The sequence below is a fragment of the Pristiophorus japonicus genome, chromosome 20 (assembly GCF_044704955.1).
Source record: "Pristiophorus japonicus isolate sPriJap1 chromosome 20, sPriJap1.hap1, whole genome shotgun sequence".
In the NCBI taxonomy this organism is placed as follows: domain Eukaryota; kingdom Metazoa; phylum Chordata; class Chondrichthyes; family Pristiophoridae; genus Pristiophorus; species Pristiophorus japonicus.
In genome coordinates, this window is record NC_091996.1 from 28,169,315 (window position 1) to 28,195,741 (window position 26,427).

General features: G+C 42.2%; 1 protein-coding gene across 3 annotated transcripts in view; it reads left to right on the forward strand.

The window, feature by feature from the left end:
* Nucleotides 1–26,427, forward strand: part of scai (suppressor of cancer cell invasion) — a 223,721-nt gene that overhangs the window by 93,533 nt on the left and 103,761 nt on the right. Inside the window, exons 1-2 of one of the 3 annotated variants that reach the window (XM_070862673.1) lie at nt 18,814–19,227; nt 26,034–26,129. In XM_070862673.1, the coding sequence (XP_070718774.1) occupies nt 19,172–19,227; nt 26,034–26,129 (152 nt within the window). In that variant the 5' untranslated portion in view covers nt 18,814–19,171. Of the gene's footprint in view, nt 1–18,813; nt 19,228–26,015; nt 26,130–26,427 lie in introns of those variants that run through there. The other 2 variants (XM_070862672.1, XM_070862671.1) reach the window with 2 other exon arrangements.

The following is a 26,427-nucleotide window of genomic DNA, read 5'->3' on the forward strand; positions in this document are numbered from 1 at the left end:
TTCTACGTTAGATGTACAATATAAATGCAAGTTGTTGTAGTTGATATTTTTCCCAAACAGGTGAAGGATCCTGTATAGTTCGTGTTAAGGGTGAGGATAATAAACTATGTAACTGATGCACTAACTGAAATAACATGCAGGTCGAAGGCATGTTACTGCACAGAATCATCTTGCGTGTCAAATGTCAGGTCAGCTACACTGCTGGGATAAAGATAACCACAGTAAATGAGAGCAAAAGAGACGAAGAAAAATTCCCTTAGGCCTCCTTGATGTAAAGTATAGATGACTGTTGTGCCCTTTAACCTCGTACTGTCCAGCTTTATCTTTTTATAGCGTTCACTGTGTCAATTTTTGACAAATAAAACATGAACTATAATCTGTGGTGACTGCTCAAATAATATAAATCTTTCCAAAAATGTTCCAGGTTAAACATTTAAGAATCACAACTGAAATGGGCTACTGATGAACATATATTTATTGCAGTCAGCTGTACCTTGCATAGTTCAGCTGTACGTTTTTGAGATAAAACCATATTCTGCAAGTGTATCCAGACTTCCAAAGCTCTGGAAAATGAGAATCATCAACCTTTTGAAGTCCCATGACTGAAGCTGTTGATAAAGTTTTCATTAGATCAAAGTTTCCAATGTACATTGCCACAAATGGTTTGTAAATTGTTTGTTTCAGCACACAAATTAAACACTGCATTAAGTTAGAATTATAATATATTCAGTCAGCATCACTCTTGCCATAATGCAGCAAGAAATGTACCCTATGTTACAGCTGCAATCTTAACAATTTGTACAGCCCGCACTTAGCTCCTCCAGAGTTGCAATGTTCTGATGCTGATGGTGCAATCTAGTGAGGCAGCCAAAGCTTGCAAAACTTTTCTACCTCAATTTCTGGCACCAGATCAGAAATTCACCAAATGAGGAGCTATGGGTCTGAACCTACATCCTAAAATACGTGGTACAGCGCAATTACACTAACACTCTTTGGTTTAAAAAGAAATGCTCTCCAACTGAACCACGTTTTCAGATCGGCAAATGCTGGGTAAATGTACCCATAAGACTTCTATTTTTGCATTGGGCAATGATGGAAGGTTTTCAGAATTAATGTAGGGTGCCAGATATTGAGGTGTTTTGGCAAAACCAGAATCCAAAATTAGCTGTCTACTATTGGCTGAAGATGGGACACTCTATACTTGAGGAGTTTTGTTATGCTTAGCCATTGACTGACTAAATTATAAACTAGTGCAGTATATATTGACTTTATTGAAGCACTGACAAGAAAATTGGATCAATTTGTGATTCGGAAAGGATTAGAGTGAAGAGGATTGGGGTGGTGGCACGGCACTTTAGTCCCAACAGCTCCTAAAATTCTACGGGTTCAAGTTTAATTAATGTTAAAGCATAATAATCGTGAAGAATTGGGCCAGGAAAAGGTTACTTGTGTTTTGGAATTATGTAGTCTCGCTGTTTAATAAAAGGTTTCCTAAACACACTACACATGCATGCCTTTATCAGTTGCTGAAGGAGCTAGATAGTTACATTTTCTTGAAATTGAATTTGTTAATTTTTCAATCTATTTCTAAAACATAAGCTTAATGAAAACTTTGATGAAACTATTTAAAGTTCATTTCCTGAATTATTGAACTCCTTTCTCATCACAGCTATTTCGACTGAGATGTTTCTACTTTGATGCCAATTGGTAATGTATTTTCCGAAAAACAATGGGCTATAATTGTCTGCCAAATTAATGGTGAGGCTTGCTATTGTTTATGCATAAATGGTACAGCAACTTCAGGAGAAGGGCAGATGTGCTGTTAAACTCGAATCCAAAAGTTGCTGTCCATTTTGTGCTGCTTCACTGTTGACTTCACAAAAATGACATCTCGCTGTCTGGCTCACCATTGAAAGGCGTGTCGTTGCTGTATTTCAGTGGAAGGTGGGCCGAGGTAGATACGAACTAAACTTGCCACAGAAATTTAAGTCTTGTCCATTTTCATGTTAGTACCCTTTTAATATGCAAAGTGTTAATTACTGGCAATCAACCTCTCTTGCACTGAATATTAATATGACAGTATGGAGTCTTACTCCTTCGGGTTTTGATTGTTGGAAATTTTAAACTTTTCTTTTCTATGTTTTTTTTCCTCTCAATCCAATCTTCTTTCCCCCTCTTTTTCTTTTTGTACTTGATTTGGCATTGAATTCATCCAGTCTAACTTACACTTCCTTCTCCATGTTTGAACTGTTAATTTCACAGTCCTTCAATCTGATTGGTTAAGGAGATACATAGTTGCTTGCCCTATTCACTTGGGTCCCAGATGCCCAGTTTCCTTTGCTGCGGTGTTATCAGCTCGCACTTTCGGGGGCACACATTTTTAAAACCAAAATAGGCAAGTGTAATTAATGGAAGACTCCATCAGCTGTGGCTCAGTTGATAGCACACTCGCCTCTGAGTCAGAAGGTTGTGGATTCAAGTCCTACTCTGGAGACTTATGACAGTCCAGTGCAGTACTGAGGGAGTGCTGCACTGTCACAGGTGTCTTCTTTCAGATGAGAGGTTAATTCGAGGCCCCGTCTGCTCAGATGGACGTAAAAGGTCCCATGGCACTATTTCAGAGCAGGGGAGGTATCCCCGGTGTCCTGGCAAATATTTATCCCTCAATCAACATCACTAAAACAGATTATCTGGTCATTCTCTCATTGCTGTTTGTGGGAGCTGGCTGTGTGCAAATTGACTGCCAAGTTTCTTACATTACAACAGTGACTACACTTCAAAGTACTTCAGTGGCTGTAAAGCTTTGGGATATCCTGAGGTTGTGAAAGACATTATATAAATGCAAGTCTTTTTTTCTTTTTTAGATGCCCTGCTACAGCAAATTATGGCCCATTGCTCCCCCGCTGCCATCCACCCTGCCCCTGGCTCCCCGCAAGCTCTAAGGCCTGGGGATATAGATATTTGCCAATGCTGTTCTGACTGGAATTTATCAGGACATTGCTTAGGGTGATAACCTTTTTTATTTTCTTTTATGTGTCGAAGTGTTTGGCCTCTGCTCTTCACTGTGCCCTTACAGCATGGAATTTGTAGATGCAAACTTGTTTCCAAACACCCAGCATTGGATTATTCAGGTGCTGTGCTGTTATGATCCCAGTGGTAATGTAAGTGGCTTGCAGGGTGTAAAATAATTGGTGGATAAAACAGCAAATATTAGTATATTTATGGAGTTGCTGAAATTCTAGAGAGAAGTTTAAAATGTTTCCGTAAATGTGTACATATATAAAAACTAAGTTTAAACTGCTACATGTCTGCTTATTTCTTTGCCACTTGTAATGTAATACATTTTATGAAAGTGAAATTAACACATTTGTCCTTTGAAATTAATAATAGGCTGACTACAGTTCAGATTGATTTAATTAAGTCCAATTCCTTGGGATATTCTGATGATTTAGAGAATAGTACTTTCACTTGATATTTGATCAAATGCACAAGACTGATTAATTAATGTATTTCCTCAATTGGGCATAGTTTAATAGTCTTTTCACATAATTAAATTCTCTTGCCTAAGCTATATAGTTTACAGATCACAAGCCTGAAGAAATGTAAGCTGCCTGTTGTGGGTGATGCCTTTTTTTGGAACATTTTCATGACAACAAATCAATACAATAACTTTTATTCGTAGCAAGGCATAGGTTTAGCATTAAATTTATAGATTAACATGCTGTAAGTGTTGTACTGGTAAATTGATTTAAATATGAAGTTTATTTTGTTAATGAGAATTACGTTTCTTCCTTTCATATTGTGTAGACCGAGTCGTCATTGGTGGTTAAATTGCTGACTATTTAACAGTTTTATTTATTCATTCATGGGATGTGGGCATCTCTGGCAAGGCCAGCATTTATTGTCCATCCCTAATTGCCCTTAACTGAGTGACTTGCTAGGCCATTTCAGAGGGCTGTTGAGATTCAACCACATTGCTGTGGGTCTGGAGTCACATGTGGGCCAGATCAGGTAAGGATGGCAGATTTCCTTACCGAAAGAACAATAGTGAAGCAGATGGGTTTTTATGACAATCCGGTAGTTTCATGGTCACCATTTCTGATACTAGCTTTTTATTCCAGTTTTATTTAATTAACTGAATTTAAATTCACCAGTTGCTGTGGTGGGATTTGAACGCATGTCTCCGGATCATTAGTCCAGACCTTTGTATTACAAGTTCAGTAGCTTAACCATGATGCTACCATTTCCTTTAAATCATCAAAAGGCTAAAATTGCCAGGCCTAATGAAAGCCGAGCATTTCTGACTACATTACATTTTGCCATTGTCACAAGGATATGAGATTCCAGCTTTGATGAAAGAGCCATTGGACCCCACCCCACCCAAAAACCCCTCCCGTCCTTCATTCTCAAACTGTGAACCAGTGGAGTACATTAGTCCGATTTTGAACCTGAACAAACAACCTTCTTCAGTGGCTACATTTCAGTTACATAGAGCCCAAATTTGGCCAGTACAGATTTCTGCCGCACTCACCAGAGGTGCGCCGCTTTTGTCGAACTCCAAAGGGCGCCAAATATCTTCGGGTCGAGTTTGGCTGCTCCCCAGCCTCTCCTCCATGGTGGCATAGTGTGGCAACTGGATTTGTGGGTGGAGCAAGGTCCCGGTGCTGCAAATGGTGCCGGGACCTCTGCACATGCGCGCACAGTAGCTCCTAGCCCCCAGAATCTGAGTGTGTGAGATGCAGGCTGTGTGGGAGAGGCCGACGCTCGCCGCCCCTATCTCAGATCGAGTGGCCTGCCGCACGGGCTGTCCGCTGCCTTCCTGCGCTGATGGGGGGAGGGGAGGAGGAAAGAGTTTTGATTGGGGGAGGGGAAGAGTTTTTTGGGGGGGGGGGGGCGAGCGGTGGCGGTGGGAAGAGGAAGAGCTTTGATCCGGGAGGGAGAGAGAAAATAATCAAAGATTTTCCAGTACTTTAATATCTATCATTACTAAAAATATATTCCGTTTAATCAGGCTGATAGCGCTGACGCCCTGTCCAGTCTCGCTGCTTGGGATTTTAAAAAAAAACTAGCATTCCTATCATAACACACATTTGGAGGCTACCTGCGCTGATCTCTTAATTCACCGCGGGGTTTTTCAGAATGTACAAAAGTGGCCACGTACTCTGGCCTAACTTAGTTTGGAGTAAGTTTTAGCTGGCTAAACTTCCTTAAATGGCCAAAACAGGCGTAAGTGGCTGGTAACGCCCCCTTTTGGGGAAAAAAAAAAACTGGTTTTAAAAAAAACCCAACTAACTCACTTACACTGGAGCAACTTAAATGGGGAGAATTGCGATTTTTAAGCTACTCCAAAAAAATCTAGTTGCTCCAAAGAAAACAGACCAACTCCTGGGGAAACTTGTTCTTGAACTTGAATGTCATAGTATTTCTATTCTAAAATAAAAAGAAGTTGGTGTGATTATGTGGCTTACGTAAGATTGGAATGTCAGTGAGATGGAAATTATTCGAGTGTTTGATTTTTAAGGACCCTAAAGCTTGCAAAATATGAATTTGTTTTATGGAGTTGGTTCCAAGAATGTTGCAAGTTAAGGCTTGGGGCATAAAAATAATTTGTAAAATAAAGCCCAGATGGAGGCGTGAAGTACATTAGGTGTATTTAATGTAAAACAATCTCTCTTTTTACACAATTTTAACTTTTAAATAAGAGGACTAACTCTGAAGTAGATTTGTGTGTAAACTAAATTCTTGAAAATAAGCAAAGTTTGAAGCTTCAAAAGCAATTCAAGTTTGTACTTACAAGGATATAGTTGCCACAGTAACCATTAAACGGCTTTCCAATCGGACAGTACTTTGACATCACTGTTTGATTATTCTGGAAAGTTAGCGAAAGTCAGAAAACGGTGACAAAATGTGAGTTGTTGATCATAACGAAAATTGAGCATCTTTTTTTTAAAAAGACACAGCTGGATTGAGTGGACCTTGTCCGGTTTCTTCAGTATAATGGCACGAGACAAAATAGAAATGCAAGAAAATGGCTGGATGTGGACGGAGTAATACAGTGAATTCATCACAAAGACATTCTTGCCTGATGAGAAATACAAGGTCATTTAGCTGATGGGCTATCATCAGACAGGATTTAATTTCATGCCACAGCCCATTAATTTCCCATCTTTGGAGGCAGTAATAATGCCCACATGATGTATACAGTGACAGACAAAGGCAGAGAAAAGCCAATAACTTTAAAAAAAAAAAATTAAAAGGCTTGGTCAGCTGCATTGTTTTCAGTCAATTTAGGTGCCATTTTTTGGTAATGCGCTGAGGGAAGAAATATCATTGATTCTTTTTCTCCATTCATAGTCTAACTTTGAACCTTTATTTACCAAGCTCTTTTAGACCTGAATCTTTGTTGTCATCTATTTTGGTCATGTTTGTAAAAATTTAATGAGGTATGTTGCAAGATATTTATCTCATTTCATTTGTATGGTAATGAAAATTGACTCTTTGGACTTAAATATCTGAACATTGCATTTGAATGACAAATCTTTTTAGCAAATGTTGGAGGTACATTAGTAAGTTATGCCGGAACCTGCTTATGGCTGTGCAGAGTGGTAAGATTTCTGATCTCTGCCTGGATCTCCTGCATGTCTCTACAGGCAGGATGGGCAAATTAGAGTGTCACCAAAGCAAGTTGTCACCCATGGCTGCTTTCAGAAGTTAGTAGGCAGAGGCCTTGGGTGTAGGTTTCCCTCCATTTATGCAAGGATAGTGCACGCAAACCCACAGTGGTGTGAAAACAGTTTTATATAAGTATCCCCTTCTAAAAAGGCAAGTAATATTTTAATACATTGCTTGCTTGGTGATGGGTTACGTGCTTAATGTGTGCTGCAAGTGCTTAATTGTCTAATTCTGGAAGAACCGTCTTGTAAAATAATTTTGTATGATAATGGAGCCCACAGCGAGCATATAAAACATGGTTTATATGCTTTATAAACAAGCATGTAAAACATATAAAACATGTAAGAAATCATTTGGTATGCTTCTAGGCAACACTATTATGATAAATTTGTGCATTTCTTTTGGGGGTAGGAATCAACTGTGGGGGAGAGATTTCTCATCACTTGGTGACATTGCAGACTGCAGAAAAATTGCATCCAATCTAGTATCGCTTGCAAAATCCTAAAAGATGCCCTTTAAAATAATTGAGCCATTTGCCACCAGGAGTTATCGGCGCGACCCTGGTGGAAAAATGGTGACCGCCACTCTAGTGCCCTTCTGTGGCGCGGGACTTAGCGCTGCCAATAGCAGTGCTGGCCCTGAAAATGTCAATGAAGAGAGGGTGACATTAATCGGTTTGCAACGCAACTTAACGACACATCATTGAACTTTGACCGTCGCGCTAAGTTCAGCACTAAGCTCTGTATGCAAACCCAGCGTTCAGCAGACTGAACACCTTTTAAAGGGGGACACATCTTGCAGATAAGTTTGCATTTTTTATATTTTATTGAAGTAATGGCTTGGTGCCCACGTTTTTTAGAATAAATGTCTGTGTATGGAGTGCTGCAGGACACTTGCAAGGCCTCGGGTCATGCAGAAAGCCCTCTGAGAAGACCAAAAATGCTGGAAATACTCAGCAGGTCAGGCAGCAGCTGTGTAGAGAAACAGAGTTCACATCTCTCATCGAGATGCTGCCTGACCTGAATATTTCCATAATTTTATGCTTTCATTTCAAATTGATAGCATCCACTCGCAGATGGAAGGAGGACGGAGAAGAGGAGGACCTGGAAGAGAAGGAAGCAACCAGACAGCTCCGTCATACATTGAGAAGTGTGTGAGGCTAGTGCTGCAGTTGGTAGGTGACGGCTTTTGAAGATATATTCACTGACTTTGACCACTGGTCTGACGTCATGAAGCTTCTTTGGCACTGGAGCTAGGTCTTGGGGGTGACACTGCTGGCAAAAATGGCCCTGGTGTGGTCCAACATCATTCTCGCTGGAGAGCCTCCTGCCCCCGTGGGTAGAGAACCTCTCTTGCAGTGTTGACCCCTTGCACAAAGCTGGAGTGCTGTGTGCGAGACCCTGGGTGCCCCTTCCCTGGCTTACTGAGCCTTTTGTGTTGGTGCTGAAGCAGCCTTCTCTTTTTTTTAGGCGCAGAAGGGCATTCAGCTTTAAGAGCTGAAGACTCCCATTTGGAAATTCTTTGTAATGTTGATTTTTTTTTTTCCAGAAGGCCGTTGAGCTGTAAGAACTGAAAACTGCATATTGTTACTTTTTTATTTCAGCAGGCACTGCCCCTTTAAGAAACCGACGATGCTTTCTGAAATTTTAAAATTCTCATTCTTGTTTTCAAATCCCTTCATGGTCTCGCCCCTCCCTATCTCTACTATCCCCTCCATCCCCACAACCCCGCCAAGATATCTGTGGTTCTCTAGTTCTGGCCTCTTGACATCCCTGATTTTAATCGCTCAACTGTTGATGGCTGTGCCTTCAGCTGCCGAGGACATAAGCTCTTTCTCCTTCCTCCTTTCAGATGCTCCTTAAAACCTCCTCCTTTGACCAAGCTTTTGGTCATCTGCCCTAATTTCTCCTCGTGTGGCTCGATGTCAGTTTTGTTTGGACATTACTGTGCAGCGCCTGGGGACGTTTTACTATGTTAAAGATGCTATATAAATAAAAGTTGTTGTTGAAATTGCTTTGAGAGGCTGTTCAGGCTGCAATGGTGCTTTGGCCACGCTACATTAGGGTCTCCTGTCTGGCCTAACGCTACCAGGACGGTGTTGCATGATGAGTTAAGCGCTGGGCTAATGTTAATTACTTTCAGTCCTGCCAGCACCACCATTTACGGCGGCTGTTAACACCCGACCACAGTGGCACCGGCAGCTTTTGTGGCGGTCATTCATTTCTAGGCCACAGTTTCTTCAGACGTACCCCGGAATTTTTTCTATATTAAGTTATGAACACATAGTGACTAGAGGCAATCTTTCCCCCAAGTGGTCCATTCATGCTTTTATTATTAATAAAAATTACTGCTTCCATTCGGAAACAACGTGGAAGGGACTGTGGTTCTCGTATCTGACTGTTCAGCCACCTAAGGACTTATTTTTAAGAGTGGAAGCAAGTCTTCCTCGATTCCAAGGGACTGCCGATGATGATGAAAGGCTGACTTCAATGCGGAGACAGTCCACAGTAAATTGGGCAAATCTGTTGAGTAAAATGACAGAAGATCAATGTTCAAAAAAGAATTGAATGTAATACAGTACCAGTTTGTACCCCTATGGAGCCAAAAAAAGCAGCCATGGACTAAAGAGGTAGGAGACAAGATAAAGCTAAAAGAAAAACCATACAAAAATGCAATAACTAGCACAAATCCTGGCAACTGGGAGAGATACAGAGAACAACAAAAGATGACAAAACAGCTCGCAAGAGCTACAAAAAGGAGTATGAAAAGAAACTTGCAAGGGATATCAAAATCAGCACAATTTTTACTATTATATTTGGAAAAAGAGGGTGGTTAGGAGCAATGTGGGCCTCTTAAATTGATATGAAAATAAGGAAATGACGGACATGTTGAATAATTACTTTGCATCAGTATTTACAGTAGAGGAAGAGGATAGCATGCTAGACAGCCCAAGAAAACTAATTTTGAATCAGGGATGTGGACTCACCAAAATTAACATAAGCCAAATAACAGTCATAAGAATTAGGAACAGGAGTAGGCCATCTAGCCCCTCGAGCCTGCTCCGCCATTCAATAAGATCACGGCTGATCTGGCCGTGGACTCAGCTCCACTTATCCGCCCTCTCCCCGTAACCTTTAATTCCCTTATTGGTTAAAAATCTATCTATCTGTGACTTGATTACATTCAATGAGCTAGCCTCAACTGCTTCCTTGGGCAGAGAATTCCACAGATTCACAACCCTCTGGGAGAAGAAATTCCTTCTCAACTCGGTTTTAAATTGGCTCCCCTGTATTTTGAGACTGTGCCCCCTAGTTCTAGTCTCCCCGACCAGTGGAAACAACCTCTCTGCCTCTATCTTGTCTATCTCTTTCGATTTTAAATGTTTCTAAAAGATCACCACTCATCCTTCTGAACTCCCAACGAGTAAAGACCCAGTCTACTCAATCTATCATCATAAGGTAACCCCCTCATCTCCGGAATCAGCCTAGTGAATCGTCTCTGTACCCCCTCCAAGGCTAGTATATCCTTCCTTAAGTAAGGTGGCTAAAACTGCACGCAGTACTCCAGGTGCGGCCTCACCAATACCCTGTACAGTTGCAGCAGGACCTCCCTGCTTTTGTACTCCATCCCTCTCGCAATGAAGGCCAACATTCCATTCACCTTCCTGATTACCTGCTGCACCTGCAAACTAACTTTTTGGAGGGGTTTCCTGTACGGGCTGCTCCTGCACACTCTCAACTTTGCCATCCTCGCCTGCCGTCTGGACACGCCATGGCGTACCATCCTGCCGTCCGGAGGAGGCGGGGGTCCCCGATGGAGGGCACTCTACGCAGGGGTCCTCCCACTATTTGTCGGGGACTTGGCCTGGAGGGTGGTGCACGGAGCAGTGCCGTGCAATAAATTTTTAAGCCAGTTCATGGACTCCCAAGCCGCCTGCAATTTCTGCGGTCTGGAGGAGTCCGTGTTCCATGTTTTTATTGAATGCACGAGGTTGCAGCCCCTGTTCCATTATTTGAAGGGGCTGCTCCTGAAATTCTGGCTGCACTTCAGTCCCACTCTCCTGATCTTTGGGCACCCTGTGCGGAGGGGAGCGGGTAGGTCCGAGGGCCTCCTCGTAGGACTGCTCCTGGGCACGGCCAAGGGTGCCATCAGCCGGTCCAGGCAGCGGGCGGTCGAGGGGGTCGTTCAACCTGACTGCCTGCCTCTCTTCCGCTCTTACATCTGGTCCAGGGTGTCCTTGGAGATGGAGCACGCGGTGTCCACCGGTACGCTCGCGGCCTTCCGCGAGAGGTGGGCACCGGAGGGACTGGAGTGCATCATCACGCCCGGCAACCAAATTTTAATTTGATTTTACGTTTTAAAGTTTAATTTGTTTTAATTACCGGTGCTTTTAGTGTCCCCTTCCCTTTTATAGAGGGCACTGGGGAAAAATTGTGATTTTAGTGCCCAAAAAAAAAGGAAAAAAAGGGCCTTGTAAATGTCTGGTGTGTCACCCAGGTCGGGTGGCACGGCTTAATGTTTTATGTTTTGCAGGTAGACTCCAAGAGTTTCATGCACAAGGACCCCCAGGTCCCTCTGCACCTCAGCATATTGTAATTTCTCCCAATTCAAATAATAATCCCTTTTACTGTTTTTTTTTCTCCAAGGTGGATGACCTCACACTTTCCGACATTGTATTCCATCTGCCAAACCTTAGCCCATTCGCTTAACCTATCTAAATCTCTTTGCAGCCTCTCTGAGTCCTCTACACAACCCGCTTTCCCACTAATCTTGGTGTCATCTGCAAATTTTGTTACACCACACTCTGTCCCCTCTTCCAGGTCATCTATGTATATTGTAAACAGTTGTGGTCCCAGCACCGATCCCTGTGGCACACCACTAACCACCGATTTCCAACCCGAAAAGGACCCTCTGACTCCGAGTACCTCTATCTTCTGCAGTAATCTTTTGTGTGGCACCTTATCGATTGCCTTTTGGAAATCTAAATGCACCACATCCATCGGTACACCTCTATCCACCATGCTCGTTATATCCTCAAAGAATTCCAGTAAATTAGTTAAACATGATTTCCCCTTCATGAATCCATGCTGCGTCTGCTTGATTGCATTATTCCTATCTAGATGTCCCGCTATTTCTTCCTTAATAGTTTCAAGCATTTTCCCCACTACAGATGTTAAACTAACCGGCCTATAGTTACCTGCCTTTTGTCTGCCCCCTTTTTTAAAACCGAGGCGTTACATTAGCTGCTTTCCAATCCGCTGGTACATCCCCAGAGTCCAGAGAATTTTGGTAGATTATAACGAATGCATCTGCTATAACTTCCGTCATCTCTTTTAATACCCTGGGATGCATTTCATCAGGACCAGGGGACTTATTTACCTTGAGTCCCATTAGCCTGTCCAGCACTACCCCCCTAGTGATAGTGATTGTCTCAAGGTCCTCCCTTCCCACATTCCTGTGACCAGCAATTTTTGGCATGGTTTTTGTGTCTTCCACTGTGAAGACTGAAGCAAAATAATTGTTTAAGGTCTCAGCCATTTCCACATTTCCCATTATTAAATCCCCCTTCTCATCTTCTAAGGGACCAACATTTACTTTAGTCACTCTTTTCCGTTTTATATATCTGTAAAAGCTTTTACTATCTGTTTTTATGTTTTGCGTAAGTTTACCTTCGTAATCTATCTTTCCTTTCTTTATTGCTTTTTTAGTCATTCTTTGCTGTTGTTTAAAATTTTCCCAATCCTCTAGTTTCCCACTAACCGTGGCCACCTTATACGCATTGGTCTTTGATTTGATACTCTCCTTTATTTCCTTGGTTATCCACGGCTGGTTATCCCTTCTCTTACCGCCGTTCTTTTTCACTGGAATATATTTTTGTTGAGCACTATGAAAGAGCTCCTTAAAAGTGCTCCACTGTTCCAATTGTGCCACCGTTTAGTCTGTGTTTCCAGTCTACTTTAGCCAACTCTGCCCTCATCCCACTGTCGTCCCCTTTGTTTAAGCATAGTACGCTCGTTTCTGACACACCTTCCTCACTCTCAATCAATCTGTATTACAAATTCAACCATACTGTGATCACTCATTCCGAGAGGATCTTTTACTAGGAGATCGTTTATTTTTCCTGTCTCATTACACAGGACCAGATCTAAGATAGCTTGCTCCCTTGTAGGCTCTGTTACAGTTATGAAGCAAATAATGGCATTGAAGAGCGACAAATCCTGAGGACCACATGATTTCCATCCCGGGATTTTAAAGGAAGTAGGTGAGAATATTGCAGTTGCCCTAACTATAATCTCCCAAAGGGGAACCATTCCTTTCTGGTTTGGAAAATCGTGCATGCCACTTGGCTACTTAAGAACGATGAGCAGGGAATTATCACCAGTTAGCCTAACATCTGTTGTCAGGAAATTACTAGAGTCTATCATTAAGGATAGAGTGACTGAGCACCTGAAATTTTGAGCTGATCAGAGAGCCAGCATGGATTTGTAAAAGGGAGATCATGCCTTGTAAAGTAGTAGACAGGGGAATGTCTCTGGATGTTAGTTATATGGATTTCCAAAAGGTATTTGATAAAGTCCCTCATAAGAGCCCCAATTTTGCCTATCACTAGGCACCGTTTTTTCGGCGGCAGTGAATTTTTCAGCGCCAAAGCCAAGTCCAAAAATTCCTCAATGTTGGGGCGCCGGCGTCTACTACCAGCGCCAGAATGTTTGACGCAAAACATTCTGACGCTGGTGTACCTGTAAAAGAAGATTCCGTGCCATTTCTTTACATAAGGGAAACTTTCCCCACCTACAAAATTTAAAAAACTGGCACAGAGACTCTAGAAACACCGTAGGAATAACCCTTCCCTGACGTTGGAGAATCTGCGCTGCTCATTGCTATCCCTGGCTGAAGGGACTTCCATTTAGCTTAAATTAAACTCTTAGGTAATGTAGGGACCAAATTTTAACTATAAGCAGGTATAAAAAATAAATAAAAACTTGCCCATATTGATGCTCCTACAATGAAAAAAGAATGATGGCTAAAAATAATAAAATCTTTGCCTTTTTCTATCGATGTCCTCACGGCCCAAAATAATCCAAATAGTTGAAAGAAAACATTAAAAAGGTCCAAAAATGAAGAATCAGCACACCAACCTCATCCTCAGGATCAACCCTTGAAATTGGTGCAGAGTGGGAAGTGCTCCTCGCATTAAGGACAACTGGGTGAGCCCCCCTATTGCCGATACTACCTCATTCAACTGTCCCAAAAGTCTTTCAACCTGTAATGACAGTCCCCCCAACTCTGCCCTCACCCCACCAAAGGCTTCCAGGAGCAATCGAGATTGTTCGATCTCCCCGCTCATCCCCACAAGATGTCCTATGTTCTCAGAGTCCAGTGTTTCTGCATCAGGTCTGGAATTCGCCCTCCTTTGGCTTGCTGCAACACACTTGTACCCGCAGCCTCAGACATCACTCCTGGAAAAGTCCTCGCTTGATTCGCTCATGAAAGGGCTTGGAATCCTCAGGTTCAGCACCTCCAAATCCAGGGTAACCATCTCATCGTTTATGACTTCTTGCTGCCCATCATTGTCCTGAGTTGGAATATCTAGCGTAGCGTTTTCTTGAACATTTTCTTCAACTTCTAATGCACCTTCTGTCTCCTGATGCTCAACCTCTGCGAAACAAAAGATAGATGCTTGATTAGCAGCATTGAGGAAGGAGAAGTGTAGGAAGCACATGCGTGACTTAACAATTAGCCAACCCAGACTCTGCAATTTGCAGGGTTTACCCTCTAATGCAAAACTGGGCCCAGCTTCCGCATTGATTGTTGGTCTTCTCCTGTGGCATTTAATCATTGACACTATCCTCTGTTCCATGGCTGTTAGTTGCAGCCTACTTGGCGGACCACCTCCAGTTTGTGACCGTTCTTGGTTGATCTGTGACTGCAAAGATGCAAATGGAACTTTTTAAGAGGGGATCCTTCTGAACGCACACACGCACACGTTTCAGATTTACATATGTTATTGCAGTGCATAAATATGCATATATTTTAAAGCCCAAATAAATGTAAGTTTATCGTATTATTTACAGTCACTGCTTGTCTGAGGTCCTGCCACTTTTTCAGCTGCGCACCGGTTCTCGGGGTCATGGATATTCCATTAAACTCGACTGCGACCTGGTCCCAAGCTTTTGCAAATGTAGATGGTTTAAGCTTATTTTTTCCGAAGCTCCCCTTGTTCGCAAGAACTCCCCCATCTACTCTCGATTAAGTCTACCAAGCGCTCGGTTTCATCCCTGTGAAATCTCTTCGACCTTACGGTTTGCCCTTCTCCGTCCCTGGCCCTTTCACCTTCTCTGCGCCCTTCCATTGCAGTCATCTCGTGAACGAAGCTGTATTTCCTACCTGCTGATCTACCTCTGCCACCAATGGATTCTCGATGGTGATCCACACAGTCTCCACACGTGCTGTTTTTTTTAATACTTTCTACTGCACGTGTGCAAATGGGTATTTCCCCCCCCTCCCCCCCCTCGCATGCGCTGTGCCATTTCAGCGCACGTTGGAGGCTCTGCCCTGCAGAGTTGGATCGCGTAGTGCTGGCGCCAGAGGGCGCGCATATGGTAAGGAAACTATATGCATTTTTATTTTCAGCGCGGAGGGGCCAAAAAAAAACAGGCGTCCAGGTAAGTTAAAGGCATTTTTCTTATTTGGGGAAAATTGAGGCCAAGAGACTGTTAGCTAAAGTTGAAGCTCCAGGAATTGAGGGCAAATTATTGACCTGGTTCGGAAATTAGCTGAGCGGATGGTAAGGATAATGGGCAGGTACTCTAATTGACAGGATGTGACCAGTGGTGTCCCGCAAGGAACTGCGTTGGGTCCCCCACTATTCACCTATTTATTAACGACGTAGATGATCGGATCGTCAAGTATGCAAGATACAAAGATAGGCAGCATTGTAAGCAGTGCAGATGGAAGCATAAAATTACAAAAAGATATTAATAGATTAAGTGAATGGGCAAAACTGTGGCAAATGGATTTCATTGTAGGCAAATGTGAGGTCATCCACTGGACCTAAAAAGGATAGATCCGAGTACTTTCTAAATGGTGGAAAGCTAGAAACAGTGGAGGTCCAAAGAGACGTTTGGGGGTCCATGTACAAAGATCATTAAAATGTCATGGACAGGTACAGAAAATAATCAAAAAGGCTAACGGAAGGCTGACCTTTATATCTAGAAGACTAGAATGCAAGTGGGTAGAGGCTATGCTACAGCTGTACAAAGCCCTGGTTAGACCACGCCTGGAGTATAGCGAGCAGTTCTAGGCACCACACCGTAGGAAGGATATATTGGCCTTGGAGGGAGTGCAGCGTAGATTTACCAGAAATATACCTGGACTCCAAGGGTTATATTAAGAGAAGAGATTACATAAACTAGAGTTGTATTCCCTGAAATTTAGAAGGTTAAGGGGTGATTTGATTGAAGTTTTCAAGATATTAAGGGGAACTGATAGAGTAGATAGAAACAATTTCTGCTTTTTGGGGAGTCTTTGGGGAGAAACACAGTTAGTTTGCAGGTACAGCAAGTAATCAGGAAGGCAAATGGAATGTTGGCCTTGCAAGTATAAACGCAGGGAGTCCTGCTACAGCTGCACAGGGTATTCGTGAGACCACACCTATAGTGCTGCGTACAGTTTTGGTCTCCTTATTTAAGGAGGGATATACTTGCATTGGCGGCAGTTCAGAGAAGGTTCACTAGGTTGATTTCTGAGATGAAGAGGTTAACTTACGAAGAAAGATTGCGCCTATACTCATTGGAGTTTAGAAGAAAGAGGTGATCTTATTGAAACATGTATGATTATGAGGGGGCTTGACAGGGTAGATGCAGAGAGGATGTTGCCACTTGTGAGGAAATCTACAAATAGGGGGCATAGTTTAAGAATAAGGGGCCGCCTTTAAAACTGGGATGAGGAGGAATTTCTTTTCTGAGGGTTGTAAATCTATGGAATTCTCTGGCCCAGAGAGCTGTGGAGGTGGAGTCATTGAATATATTTAAGGCGGAGATAGACAGATTTTTGAACGATAAGGGGGCAGGGTTATGGGGAGCGGGCAAGGAAATGGAGCGGAGCCCAAGATCAGATCAGATCAGATCAGCCTTGATCTTATTAAATGACGCAGCAGGCTCGAGGGGGTCAAATGGCCTACTGCTCCTATTTCTTTTGTTCTTGGAACCAGATCTTTCAGGACTGAAGCTCGGAAACACTTCTACATGCAAAGGGTGGTAGAAGTCTAGCACTCTTCTGCGAATGGCAATTGGTACTAGATCAATTGTTAATTTTAAATTGGAGATTTATAGATTTTTGTTAACCAAAGGTATTATTGGTTATTTATTAAATACTCAACACAAAGGATTGAACCTTGAAAGCTTGGAGAAGGCAAGAGCTATATTTTCAAACAACATTTAAAAAATATCAAATCAACAAATTAGTATTTAGTCGTTTGAATTTTGAAAAGCAGTCTGTGTCAGTGGTATGTATTGCTTTGTAAGAAACACCACATGTACCTACACAATGTTCAAGTTTTAAACCTGGCACCATAAGCTAGTTGTCTGTAATGACTGCCAAATTCTCAGAAATTACCTCAATTACTTTTGCACATTAACATGCAATTATTTTGAATTGTACGTTATCATCATTTGGCTGCGTTTCAGACAAACAAACTTTGTGCTTTTGCTTTTGAAGTTTAGGATAGTGCTTTTTAAAAAGTTATTGGTTTGATTAATGAGCAGACAAGCAGAGCAATTTGCTGCAGATACAAAATACTGAAGTTTTGTAAAAGGCAGACATAATTTACTTAAGTATATTTAGCTGCTAACCAGCAATTTGACAGGCTAAGGCATTTATTAGTGCTGGAACTCTATTTTTGTTAATCACGAAAACTTGGCACATTTGATGTATGCAACTATTAAAATTTACCAATTATTATTGTAAAGTTACTGCAACATAATGAAATATTCTTTCCACATCGTTCGAGACATTTTCTGTGCCGTTGATGGTTCTCTGATGGGAAGCATTATTAATAAATGAGGATCCAAAACAAAATCACTTTTTTAAATTGCAAATTCTAAAATAGAATGTACTGAATTTTGATAGATTTTACCACAGTATTATTTAGTGTATGCAGACTTGGCATATAATTCCAACCATCTTATTACAGCATTGTCATCACCAGCATGCAAAGCACATAGGCCATCACATACTTTAATTATTGGGCACGATTCAGCCAACTGGGATGTGCTTCACATTGGTTCGCAAGGGCATTTATCATCTTCACTAAGGCCCCATATCTGAAGATTTGAGGTGGACTATTCTCGTCCAGTTCGGAAGTGGTTTAGAAGTGCTCTGCTATGATGTGGCCAATTGAAACCTGGTTGATGTTCTATAGGCTTGGGGATGATATTGTGATTGGGTTGACCATATTGAGTGTCTTGAAGAGAGCTGTGCTGTTGGTGGATAGAACAAATCTGAGTGAGTTGGCAATATGGTTTTGTCTCCGTCTATTCACTGCACCTGAAAACCAAAGATCTGAAGGAACTATACTGCTAAAGACTGGTAATTATGGGAGGGAGCCCAGGGTGAATTGTAGCGAGGAATTGAGTATCCATCTGCAAGTCCAAATGGGATTGTAATATTCTGCAACTGAGTAACAAAGTACAAGACAAGATGAGCATAAAATTGAGGCATTTGCTTCCCAGGTAGAGCCAGCAAGTTTAGCAATTAGGTTATTTCGGGCTTTGACTTTACATTTTTCAGTAAATGGTTGTTATAAGTTAGCAACCGGTCGAAGATGACGTCGAAGTCGACTGGGTGTGGGGATCATGTTTGAGGAGTTAACCATTTTAAGATGGCAGTGAGTACATGAAGGTACTAGCATTGTACAAATGAAAGACCGAGAAAATCATCTTTGTGATAGTTGGTTGAAGCTGCTATTTCAGGCTGTACTCCTCCATGAGTTTCATGCCATTAGTGAGTGTGGTTTCTTTGGGCTAGATTTTCCTCAACAAGTTTTGTCGGCGCACTGACCTCAAGCACACCGACTTTGCGCGCTGGAAACGGCGCTGGCAAAACCCTGCCCCATCCTGGCCACTGCGTGCAGTCCCCAGAGTCCTCGCGTGACGTCGATGTTGAAGTGGGGGGCAGGGCCAAACGCCCACGCCGAAAACATTGCCGCGCGTGCATGCGCAATAGACAGAGATAGAAAGAAAACTTGGCTCCAGCAGCTGCAACTTCCCTCCCCTATCCCAGGCCAAATGGCCTCACACGCAGGCCGGCCCGCTGCCTTTCCCGGGCAGACCTTCTCGGGTGGCTCGGCGGGCTCTCTTTCACACCCACACCTCCAGCAGCTTCTCGGGTGGCTCGGCGGGCTCTCTTTTCTCCCCCCCACCCCACGACGATTAAACGTGCTGCAGCTCTAGCAGCTGCAACTTGTCTGGTGCGTCTTCTCTCCCCTATCCGAGGCCAAATGGCCTCACACACAGGCTGGCTGGCTGCCTTTCCCGGGCAGACTTTAAAGATGAGGTAGGATTTACTTATTTTTTTAAAATTGTATTTGGTTTGAGCTTTTCCTTAATGTTTACTGCTTGTATGTTGAGGTCCTCTCCAGTTCCCTTCCCTCTCCTATCCCTAACGTCTGTTGAATGTGCGCTGCTTTTTCTTAACTGCCTGCAAGGTTTTTCAGAACTGGCCACATACGCTGACCTAAGTGGATCTGGAGTACGTTTTTCTGGCCAAAGTGCCATAAATGGCCAAAACTGATGCAAGTGTCTGGGAATGCCCCCTTTTGGGAAAAAAAATGACCTAAAAAAAAATCGTACCTAACTGATGTACTCTGGAGCAAATTTTTTGGGGAAAATGGCATTTTCTAACTTACGCCAGAAAAACAACTTACTCCAAAAAAATTGATGCAAGTTTTTTTTGGTGTAACTTGATTTTTCTGGTGTATCTTAAGTTGCAAATATGGCCATTTAATTTGCGCTAGTGTAAGTGAGTTAGTTAGGTTTTTTGTTAGGTCAGTTTTTTTTTCCAAAAGGGGCCGTTCCCAGCCGCCAGAAAAAAGTTGTACTAAACTAACTTAAGGCAGCGTATGTGTCCACTTTTGTCCGCACAGAAAGACTTACTTACAGTTAAAGAATCAGCGCAAGTAACTACATTTAAAGCACCACCAAGCACCAAACAAAGCACAAGCAGTAATAACAATTCAATAAAAAATAATAAGAAGTGAAGTAAATAATTAAAGTAACACACAAAAGTACTGCATCAAATCCTACCTTAAACTGAATGGGCAATTAAGAAATCGGCGCAGCTAAGTAAGGACTTGCACCCAAGCACCAAACATTGCAAATAAAAGTTTAAATAACTCATTAAAAATAAAGAACTCAGGTAAACAATTGAATAAGAAATAAAGAATTGTAGTAAATCCTACCTTGACTTGAACTCGCCCGGCGAAGGCAGCGGGCCGGTCTGTACGGGAGGCCATTTGGCTGGGGAAAGAGGTGGGCGGCAAAGGCTCATCGGGAGGCTGAGGGGAGGAGGGGCTGGCTGGGCTCGGCACGTACTGGCATGCCCTTCAGCCTGAGCTGGGGAGGAGGGTGGCATGCAAAGCAGAGTGACCAAATGCGGCATCGTTGGAGGGGGGGGGGCAGGGGGATGGGGGGGAGAGAACTGCTGGCTGGCCTTCATATCGGGTGGGGGAGACCGAACGCGGCATCTTAATTTGCATACAAACAGCAACACAGGCAGGATACTGCTGCAAGTTTTGGCGCTACTGCGCATGCGCGAACACCGGACCCGATGCCACTGCGCATGCGCGAAGCTGCCGGCACTGATTTCGGTGCAGGGCTGTCGTTCCGCCCCCCCCACTGAAACATCCTCCCAGCATCGACCCTGTCAAGCCCCTTAAGAATTTTATATCTTTCAATGAGATCACCTGTCATTCTTTTAAACTCTAGGGAATATAGGCCTAGTTTCCTCAATCTCTCTGCGTGGGTCAATTCCCCACCACCCTCCCAAATCCCAGGAATCAATCCAGTGAACCTTCATTGCACTCCCTCGAAGGCAAATACAGGTATATCCTTCCTTGGGTAAGGAGACCAAAACTGTACACAGCATGCCAGGTGTTGTCTCACCAAGGTCTATGTAATTGCAGTAATACTCTTTACTCTTGTACTCTAATCCCATTGTAATAAAGGTCAACATACCATTTGCTTTCCTAATTACTTGCATGTTAATAACCTTCAGTGATTCGTGTACAAGGAAACCCAGATCCCTCTGAATACCAACATTTCCCAGTCTCTCCATTTGAAAAAAATATTCTGCTTTTCTATTTTTCCTACCATTGTGGATAACTTCATATGTCTCCATTATATTTCATCTGCCACGTTCTTGCCCACTCACTTAACCGGTCTATATCCCTTTTCAGTGTGAAAAAGTCATTAGCTTGAGTAGCAGAACATTATTGTCATCATCGATGAATTTTTGCTATCTGATCAAAGGCAGGTCATTAAGTACAGATTTAAGGGACTGGTGCTTGAACCAATCCCAGAGGGGAGGTTGTTGATTTGGTATCTCCATGAACCAATGCGGTTGGCCATATGTACTCTGAAAGGTGGACCCCATAGCAGTAATTCAATCAAGCTGGTGCATCAGTATGGGCGCTCAATATTTTTGGAAGACAAGTCTGTTGTTCGATTAAGGAAGGCAACACCAGTTTTAAGGTTTTTCTGAAAGTCATTTTCAATGAAGGTGGTTAGGGCAAGTACTTGTCAGGTGCTGCAGCCAGAAACCAGCTTGATCAGGGTTCAGTGCAGCATTAACTACTGGCGATGTGCGCTGGAGGACAAATTGCTCGAGCATCTTATAGAAAACACTCAGGATGGAGATTGGTCAGTAGTTTGTTACTAATTGTGCTTCCTTAAATAAGCCAATGATACTTCCTTGGTGCCATACTGCTGGAATTTGACCTTCAAGGATGAAATGGGTGCAGATTAATGACCAATTACAGATTTATGGACCAAGGTTCTTAAGCATTCAGGGTATATGTTGTTGTAACTGCCAAGTTTTCATATTGGGCAGCACAGAGTCACGTTCCAATGGTGCGAAGGCTGGTGGGGACCCAGGATCAAGGCATTTTGATGAGGGATGCCATTCATCACGTACTTCCTGTTTGAAGATTGTATTGTGGAGGCTCTTGCCACTTTGGGTAGGTGACTGGCACCATTATTGGCTAACACAGATGGTCCGATCTTTGCTGGTGGACATTGAGCAGCACCCAGGTGATGGATGTGCACCAGATTTTTTTCGACTCGACCAGGTAAAGTCCATCTGTGAAGTTGTCTCTTCCTAATGAGCTCGTTGATTCAAGCAGGTGGGTTGCCAGATTCTTCATGCCCTCCTGTGAGTTATCGATGAAACTAATGATACAAACAACAGACCGAATCAATCGGCTTATAACAACCACCATATTGAATTGGCCAGTTTCAAATTTGAGATTCTTTGAAGCCATTCGAACGTTGTAATATTAGTTGATGAATTTCAATAGCATTATTGTATGGCCAAAATATCATAACTAGTTCGGTGTTTTCCATCTTGATGAACATAAGTAAAAGGGTGGAAAACAAATAATCGGGGCCCATCAAGCTTGTCACATACACCACTGACCCCTATTCCCAAACCCCACAATCTCCTGGTCGAACCAAGAAAATTACAGCCAGTTTAGGAACTCCATTTCTGCACTTTATTTGTATTGATGCAATTTTAGTAACATGACTATCTGATACTATTCGAACCATAGTATTGTCTTTGGAAGTAAAGCAGATGCAAATTTTTATTTGGCTCATCCATTTCATTGTCCTCAAATCAAATTTTACCTGTTACTTCCCCCCAAGGGCAAATGTGATCTTGAATTGGTTTCTGAATTCTAACTGAACTGAAGTGGTCTTGCAATCACTTCTACAATATCCCACTGTTACTAAAAAAAAATGCATTTTTAGTATTTCTATGCCTTTTTAAAAAAAAAAATAATGCTTTTGTAGCACCTGTACGGGTAGAATGTCCGAAATCCGGAGTTCTAAAAACCGGAATTGTCCGAAAACCGGACACTGCACAGATTGCAAGAGTCGTTGTCCGGAATCAAGAAATATTTCCCGAAAACCAAACTTTTAAGCTGTGTACAGACCTTTTTCCAAATATGAATCCAAAAAAATACGCAAACCGGCGCGGCCTGGCCTCGGTTGCCGGATTCGGACCATCTGATATAATGCTCTGAAATCCGGAAATACACGAAAGTCGGCCGAAGGGTTTCCGGATTCTGGATGTCAGATTTCTTCTCCAAAATCCGGAAATACCCGAAACTCGGCCCTGGGGTTTCCGGATTCTGGACGTCAGATTTCTTCTCCGAAATCCTGAAAAACTCAAAAACCAGAATGGCCACAGTCCCGAGATTTCCGGTTTTGGGATGTTATACCTGTATTACTAATGCAAGCTTTAATTCACCTCAGTTTTAAAAAAAATAATTATCCCTACTCTTTTGACAGTTGTTGCTCGTATATGCAGTGCACCTGAAATTGCTGCATTAGCGGTTTTGGCAGCAAATATTATTAATTGGAATCTTAAACTCACCATTAACATCCAGCAATTTGCAACGCAAATATAATGTGAACGTTGATCCGATAATGGTGCAGTGAAGTCACTGACTAATCGAGGACCTTGTGGATGGCATGTCCAATGGGTTATCTCACAGTCCAACCACATGGCACTACAGCTGAAAATAGATGTCATAACTGATAGGGCACTGGAAGGTGAGTGGCCTGCAACTTCTGAAAGGACTCAAAATCAATTTTAAAAAGATACCAACATTAAAAAAAACATTTTAAAACTTTTTTGTAAAATGCAGTAAAAAGTAATTAAGTGTTTTGTATATGCATTTTTCCACAGTAATGTCTCTGGAAGAAAACAAAAAATGAGCGCAGAACTTTGGAGACCAGACCCTTTTGGACTGTGGGAAGAGAAAATGGCTGCTGGGGACTGCAAGGACTCCCCGCAAAATAGACTAGGTGGCATGGACAAAACTGGCAGTGACCCTGAGCTACCTTTTTTATTGATTCTTCCTGATGAGAGCTTAGTTTTTGTGTTCTCGTCTGTGATTACTTTGAGTTTGGTGACTTTTTTTTCACTGAATAAAAGTTCCTTTGCTTTAAGTTTTAATCTTGCCTGCCCTCCTTTGTGCCAACATGGGGGGTAATTCCATGGTGACATTTCCAAACTTCCTGATCCACCTCCATTCTGCTGGTGGAACTCCAGGGGGAATGGTGAGAGCTGGAATGGTTATCTTTGTCCTGACACCTTATCCACCAGCTGCCTGCTGTCAGTATGCCTTCCACCGGGTGCCTCCACCCAGGGACATCCCGGTCAGGGCTCTCCAGTTCCATGGTCAGACCTTCATGCAGGACAAATTTGTGCCGTATGTAGCAGACCACTATAATCTTTGCTAATTTGCTCAGGGACTGTAAGCATGATTTAAGCACCTGTTTATTCTTTCCACTAAATGGACACGTGCGCGTGGTTGTACCTTTCCAATGCTGCGTTGTTGGTGTGAGAGGGTGTCAATCAGCCTTGGCTTCAGTTGCTATGCCTTGTCCGCTACAATTCATCTACCTCCTTGTCCATGCAATGATGGGCATTCCCCAGATGCTTCACTTCACTGAAATCGGCTATATTCTCAGGATTACTGGTAAATACTAAAGGTGATAAAAATCCTCCCTTCCTCAGTCTCCATTATAAATAAAAATAAAGAATATTTGTGGCACAACTTGCTCTTTCGGCATTCCTTGTACCATTTGAAATGCACTTCAGACCCATCATAAATATTTCAATCATACGCGTGATAGAAATAAAATGCTGGAATTTAGCTAATACTTCTAGCATTACCATTAAAAGTAATCGAGGAATCCTGTGATTGTTACGTGTTTCACTAAGTAAACTATATTTTTAATTGTCACAGTGGCCAATGAATTTCAATCAGCTGCAATATTTGTCTTTCTACACTACACTCAGAGCAGCCGTTCAGCCCTCAAACAACCAAGAGAACCCAGTGCTCCTCAAAAATATATGCTTTCCAGAAAGCATTTTCAGTTACTTGCAAACACAATGACTACAATTTTCTTAATTTTTGGTAATTGTCCTTTTTAAGAGGATAGGATCTCGCTCCATTATATCATAGTTTTACACACAAGTGCTCTAATCACTGTTTACTTACATTCCATCATTGTGAAACTATCCACGTGCTTAATTTTGACTCATGGAAAACCTGGCTGTATTGCATAACATCCTGCTACACAGCATACCAGCAGTGAAATCTCCGAATAATGAGGGATTGCGTCTGGTCTTGCATTAGTTTTTATCCAACTGGACCAGTCTCTCTTTCTCTAGTAATATGTAAAAATTCTGTTGCTCCTCTCCATTTTGGACTTGTGAATGGATTTTTGTCGTGGAGTTAAATATAACAAATTAAGTATTGAGAGTGTGAGACGTATCCTCAGCTACTTGAAACCAGTCAACTTCATTCAAAATGAGAAAGTGATTATCAGAAGGGCCAAGATGCAGCTGAAGGGAAAGTGAATTGGCTACAGATTTAGCAAGGAAAGAATCACAATCCACCAAAGCGTTCAAATCTATTTTATTACAAAGTTTAATCATCTCCTCCCTTTCCAGTGAAGAGACATTCAGCTCCCTTTTAATGCTTTCATCCCTTCCCTTACCAGTTGTACAAGTAATGAAGATGACACTGACTAGTGGAATAACATACAATTACTTGACCCCAAGATGAGCTCCTGACCACATATATCGGCTCCATCACCAAGCCTGTGTACTTGCATCTCCATAATATCGCCCAACTCCACCCATTCCTCAGCCCAGCTTTGACCAAGCTTTTGGTCATCTGCCCTAATATCTCCTTATGTGGCTCGGTGTCAAATTTTGATTGATAACGCTCTTGTGAAAGTGCCTTGGGATATTTTACTGTTTTAAAGACGCTATATAAATTCAAGTTGTTGCAATTGATCTGACAAGACTGAAGGAATTCTAATGTAGATCATGTGGGGATTTTTTTGTCATGTTTCCGAATAAATTATTGAATTAATAAATGTTTATTGAATTACGTGTTTAACAATGTAAATATCTAGTCCATGTTTTATATCGCTGCTTTATTTGCTCATTCTGCCACCTTCCCTCCATCTGCTGTCTTCTGCCTCTAGGTTTGACCCACTAGATTGCTTTTGCAGATTTAGTTCATGGTTTTAAAATAAATACAGATTATTGTCTTTTAATAGGGACTTACCTCAGTATGGACAGAAGCAGTGGCAGTCATATTTTGGACGTACTTTTGATGTTTACACTAAGCTCTGGAAGTTCCAACAGCAGCACAGGTTGGGAGAATTTTTGCTTTACAGACTATTCGATGAAATAATATTTTGTTTTCAACAAACCAGTTACTCCACAATAAGGAAAATAGATTAATGATTGATGATCCTGTCACCCGAAGTCCTTTTATTTCAGGTTCAGTTGCAGAAAGTGACTAGTACAGTATACTTGGCTAGATGATATTAACATCTGCTTGCAATAATTTGGTCAGTGGTTTTTCATGACTACCAATGTACATTTGTGAAGAATGATGCGTACAATCTCAAGTTGAGTAGTCATCTTTTTTTAAAGAGTTCATTTAAC